The 5,648-nt window shown below is 49.2% G+C and overlaps 1 protein-coding gene and 1 long non-coding RNA gene across 3 annotated transcripts; one reads left to right on the forward strand and one right to left on the reverse strand.

Annotated features, from left to right (window-relative positions):
* Positions 1-288: 288 nt before the first annotated feature.
* Positions 289-1,263, forward strand: LOC109515181 (uncharacterized protein DDB_G0271670; the record flags this gene model as incomplete). Its single annotated transcript, XM_019868795.1, has 1 exon — positions 289-1,263. A coding segment is annotated over one exon (975 nt), but the record flags the coding sequence as incomplete, so codon positions are not given.
* Positions 1,264-2,389: 1,126 nt separating this feature from the next.
* LOC109515184 (uncharacterized) lies at positions 2,390-3,834 on the reverse strand. Of its 2 annotated transcripts, none has more exons than XR_002168135.1 (4): positions 3,443-3,834; positions 2,664-2,922; positions 2,493-2,553; positions 2,390-2,410 (listed from the first exon to the last, which is right to left on the reverse strand). It is a non-coding gene; the product is annotated as an uncharacterized LOC109515184 (long non-coding RNA). The 2 variants fall into 2 exon arrangements; XR_002168134.1 differs by having other exon boundaries at positions 2,664-2,938; positions 3,443-3,833.
* Between the last annotated feature and the right edge of the window lie 1,814 nt (positions 3,835-5,648).

Here is a 5,648-nt window from a genome sequence, read left to right on the forward strand (position 1 = left end):
TCGTCATCATCATCATCATCGTCGTCATCATCGTCATCGTCGTTATCATTGTCATCATCGCTATCATCATCATCGTCATCATCATCATTGTTATCATCATCGTCGTCGTCGTCATCATCGTCATCATTGTCATCGTCACCGTCATCATCATCGTCATCGTCGTCATCATTGTCATCGTTATCGTCATCATCGTCATCATCATCATCATCGTCGTCATCATCGTCATCGTCGTTATCATTGTCATCATCGCTATCATCATCATCGTCATCATCATCATTGTTATCATCATCGTCGTCGTCGTCATCATCGTCATCATTGTCATCGTCACCGTCATCATCATCGTCATCGTCGTCATCATCGTCATCGTCGTCATCATCGTCATCGTCGTCATCATCGTCATCGTCGTCATCATCGTCATCGTCGTCATCATCGTCATCGTCGTCATCATCGTCATCGTCGTCATCATCGTCATCGTCGTCATCATCGTCATCATCGTCGTCATCATCATCGTTATCGTCATCGTCATCATCATCATCATCATCGTCATCATCGTCACCATCATCATCATCATCATCGTCGTCGTCATTATCGTCATCATCGTCATCATCATCATCGTCGTCACCATCGTCATCATCATTATCGTCATCGTCGTTATCGTCCTCGTCATCATCATCGTCATCGTCGTCATTGTCATCATCGTCACGGTCATCATCATCGTCATTATCATCGTCGTCATCATCATCATCATCATCATCGTTGCCATCGTCATCATCATCATCATCGTCGTCATCATCATCATCGTCATCATCATCGTTATCGTCATCGTCATCATTGTCATCATCGTCGTCATCACCATCATCATCATCGTCGTCATCATTGTCATCGTCGTCATCATCATCATCATCGTCATCTTCGTCATCATTGTCATCATCATCATCGTCATCATCGTCATCGTCATCATCATCATTATCGTCGTCATTGTCATCGTCATCATCGTCATCATCATCATCATCGTCATTATCGTCGTCGTCATCGTCATCGTCGTCATCATCATTGTCGTCATCGTCATTATTGTCATCACCGTCGTCATCATCATCGTTATCGTCATCATCGTCATCATCATCGTCGTTATCATCTTCATCGTCATCGTCGTTATCGTCATCATCATCATCATCATCATCATCGTCATCGTCATCGTCATCGTCGTCATCATCATCATCGTCATCATCGTCATCATTGTCATCATCATCATCATCGTCATCATCGTCATTGTCATCATCGTCGTCGTCACCATCATCATCATTGTCATCGTCGTCATCATCGTCATTATCATCGTTATTGTCATCGTCATCATTGTCATCATCATCGTCGTTATCGTCGTCGTCATCATCATCGTCATTTTCATCATTGTCATAGTCGTCATCATCATCATCATCGTCGTCATCATCGTCATCGTCGTTATCATTGTCATCATCGCTATCATCATCATCGTCATCATCATCATTGTTATCATCATCGTCGTCGTCGTCATCATCGTCATCATTGTCATCGTCACCGTCATCATCATCGTCATCGTCGTCATCATTGTCATCGTTATCGTCATCATCGTCATCATCATCATCATCGTCGTCATCGTCATCATCGTCACCGTCACCATCATCGTCATCGTCATCGTCGTCATTGTCATCATCGTCGTCACCATCATCGTCATCGTCGTCATCATTGTCATTATCATCGTCATCGTCATCATTATCGTCATCGTCGTCATCATTGTCATTATCATCGTCGTCGTCACCATCATCGTCATCGTCGTCATCATTGTCATTATCATCGTCATCGTCATCATTATCGTCATCGTCGTCATCATCGTCGTCATTGTCGTCGTCATCATTGTCATTGTCATCATCGTCATCATCGTCGTCACCATCATCATCATCGTCGTCATCATCGTTATCGTTATCGTCATTGTCATCGTCATCATCATCGTCATCATTGTCATCATCGTCGTCACCATCATCATCATCATCGTTGTCGTCATCATCGTCATCATCGTCATCATCATCGTCATCATCATCGTCATCGTTATCATTGTCATCGTCGTCATCATCGTCATTGTCGTTATCATTATCATCATCATCATCATCATCATTATCATCATCGTCATCATCATCATCGTCGTCGTCGTCATCATCATCGTTATCCTCATCATCATCGTTATCATTGTCATCATCGTCATCGTCGTCGTCGTCATCGTCATCCTCGTCATCGTCATCTTCGTCATCATCCTCGTCGTCGTTGTCGTCATCTTTGTCTTCATATTTGCATTCATGTTCCTCGTGCCAGGCTTCCCTCCTCCCGAATGCATTTGAAGTTCCGGCTGAGCGTTTTGGAGTCGGTCTACTGTCACTTCCTGCGTCCACGGGGTTCAATCGCAGGTCAGTTTTACTTTGGCACGTCTCCCTTTTCATGAAAGTTTGATGACTTGGACTTACCAACCAGCAGAAGGAAAATAATGAAAATCCTGTAGGTCATCATCTTGTCAGCGAATGTCCTCTAAAGCGGTGAAAAGAAAGGGCTGATTATTGACACATCTTTGACAAAGAGCGCTTTGAATCGAAGCGTATTTCGTTGGAACCACAATTTTGGCCTCTCCGTGTACTCACTTGGGTTCCTGGCCGGTTTGCTGGTCTTGATCCGTCTCCAAAAGGCCTCGAGTTGTCAGATGCACACGAACGAATCGAAAGCGCTCCCGATTGCCGGGCAGCGACCGTTGCAATTGGATAAACTTGTCTAAAGTCGTGTTCCAGACAGCTGCGGTCGACTCTCACCCCAAAGCTCAGCCGGTGGTTTTGATCAGAGTCCAATTGGAATTCGATTCCGTGAAATTCAACTGGATTTGAGTGGAGGGGATGGACGTCTCACCTGGGAAGGATGGAACCTATACCAATGAATGTTCATTCAAAGTTACTCTTTTTGCCACATCGCCTCTCTATTTGACACCGCATTGTAATTCGCCATGTGGGGGGAGGCCTTCAAATCTCGGGATGCGGAGCAGATGGAGAAAAGCATGGTTTGCCCCATCGAAAATGGTGTTCTCCCTCTGCTCGCGCTCAGAAAAGAAAAAACGCGGGGCAGGGGGTACACTCAAAAAAATTGGAAAACAAACAAACACAAAAAAAAAAAACAAACACCAAGGGTTACATCATCGAGACCCCAAAAATAACTATTGGGGTGCTGGACACCAACCCGCAAGTCTCACAAAATTGACAGCACAACCACACGGAAATCGCCGTCGCAAAAGGAAGATGGATGTCGGCCTTCTCGCCGAATGCTTCGCCGCGTAGTTGGAACAGCGGTAACCCGGAGGTGAGGGCCCCATCTCAGGACCGTTGCCTCCGTTAAAAAAGCAGAGGGGACAAAGGAAAAGCTGAGAGGTACTCACTGTGCTCAATGTGGGCCGCTGTTCGGAGAAGCTCGGCTCGATGCGTCTTTGGCTTCAGCGCCTGCTTTTATGTCACCTCAAACAATGTGGCGACCTTTTATAAATGAGCCTAATTGCAAACTATGTCCCATCCTTGTCAAAGGTGTGGTTGATAATTAATAGCCAGCCTTTTTGTTATCTTAAAGAGGAATTATCATCAAATAGTGAGTGACATGAGTAACCATAGGAGAAATCTTGTCAAACGACATTTCAAAACATTTCTTCATCGTCGACTGAGTCATTAGCCACCAAGTGTCCAAAACACAAAAGGTGTTTACCTATTGCCATGATCAGGTGGAGCCAAGGGTTTGGCCTATCACACGAGAGCCTCCAAGTCAGGGGTCGGCAACCCCAAATGTCGAAAGAGCCATAGTGGACCTCCATACCTTGGCTGTTTTAGATGCCTCCCGACTCCAACACACCCGACTGAAATGAGCAGCTCATCAGCAAGCTCTGTCGAGGGCTGAAACGATCGTGAACAATTGAATCAGGTGTGCTGGAGTCGGGAGGCATCTAAAACAGCCAGGGTATGGGTCTCGAGGGACCCGAGTTCCCTACCCCTGTTGTAGAGCAAAGGTGCCTACTTTTCGATCAAGCGACCTCCCGCGATCGACCCGTTACCGCACACGCACGTACTTACACACGAATGTCATAGTGAGCAACAGCCACAACGGCCCCGAAAACAAACGAAACAGAAAAAGAAACACTTTTGTGAAAATCACTGCCTACCTTTGTCGAGAGCTTACGCGGTGGCACGCGACGCACTTTTGCGGGGGCGTGTTCACTATCGTAGCTCACGCGTGCCGTTGTCAAATGTTTGTCTCGGACATTCAGATTCCCATTCTCTGACAGTACCCTTCCCCCATTTTTTTCCATTTTCAAATATTTTGGAAAAAGCTCAAGGGGGCCATTAGGGCGGCGCTAAAGAGCCACATGAGTGTGGCACGGTAAGTTCATGGGACATTCTCGATGGTTCCCCCCGCCGTGATCGCCAGTGGTTGTTGGTCGCCGTGCGCCCTGCAATTGGCTGGCAGCCAGCTGAGGGCGTCGCCCGCCCGTTGCCCGAAGACGGCCGGGGCGGCGAAGCTGCAGCGCCGGTGGCTCCCTGGAGGCCGCCGAAAGGCAGTTTTGGGTCTCGCCGCCTTGCTGGAGGAAAACGGCAGCCGTGTGTCTCGGGGGGGATGGTCTGGTACCGGGCTCCTCCCGGGTGGCGCTTGGTCCGTACCGTTAGTGAGCCACACTCTTGCGTGCCATTTGCAAGATTGGCGGGATTCCGCCGACTCACTCGGTACTCGGCGTATGGCCCGCGAACACCCCATCCTCGGTTTTGCGGCCAAATTGAGCGCCTTTGGCTTATCGCGGCGCCGCCCATCAGGCGGGCAGCAGTCATCCAACAGCGTTTCCTGCTGTTTGGTCATTCCAATGAGTGAGCACAGGCGAGGACATGTCGGGAGAACAGGCGTGTCCACATTGTGTCTCGCGCGCCAGCATTGACTTCAAAGAGCTCTTTGAACATGCTAATTGTTTTGTGGCTCGCTTGTAGTTGTTACGGGATCGCGCTGGCGCCACTCTGTTGTGTTCCAAACTCTACCGTCAATCAAACCGGAAACTGACTGCCTTCTTTCCGCTCCCTCCGCCTTGCTTGGGAGCCCCGGAGGAGGCAAACGTCGGCGCACTCGCTGCGAAAGCACGAGGAGAATAAAAGGTGACCAAGTCAGTCCGAGTGCGGAGTCAACGTATGCGTCGAAGGGAGCCAAAGAAACACGTCCGCAGCCTTTCTACGCGCGGGCAATCCACGGGCCCCAGGCGCTTGAGGCCAAAGCACAGCCATCTTACCGTGCCACTTTGGACTCACCTCCTCAGCAGGGTTTTGGCCGCGAGCCCCGTTATCAGTGCTCCCTGGCTAGAGTCGCCAGCGCCACTCAAAGAACCAACTTGATCCGCTTGCCACGTCCGTCCAGAGTTTGTCGCTCGCGACTTGCGGAGGACATCGTGCAGCTCGGCCTTTGCTTTCATTTCGGCGTTGACGGTTCTGAAAAGTCGACGCGAGAGAATCAGAGACTTCCACACCGGGCTCTTGATGACTTGCGCCACTTCCTGCAAGACATCCAACCGCCCACCCATTTTCAACGGCGCTGACCCTGACGAGGGTCGCGGGGGGGGGGGG

Source organism: Hippocampus comes, unplaced genomic scaffold (assembly GCF_001891065.2).
Source record: "Hippocampus comes isolate QL1 unplaced genomic scaffold, H_comes_QL1_v1.1 scaffold225, whole genome shotgun sequence".
NCBI classification, from domain to species: domain Eukaryota; kingdom Metazoa; phylum Chordata; class Actinopteri; order Syngnathiformes; family Syngnathidae; genus Hippocampus; species Hippocampus comes.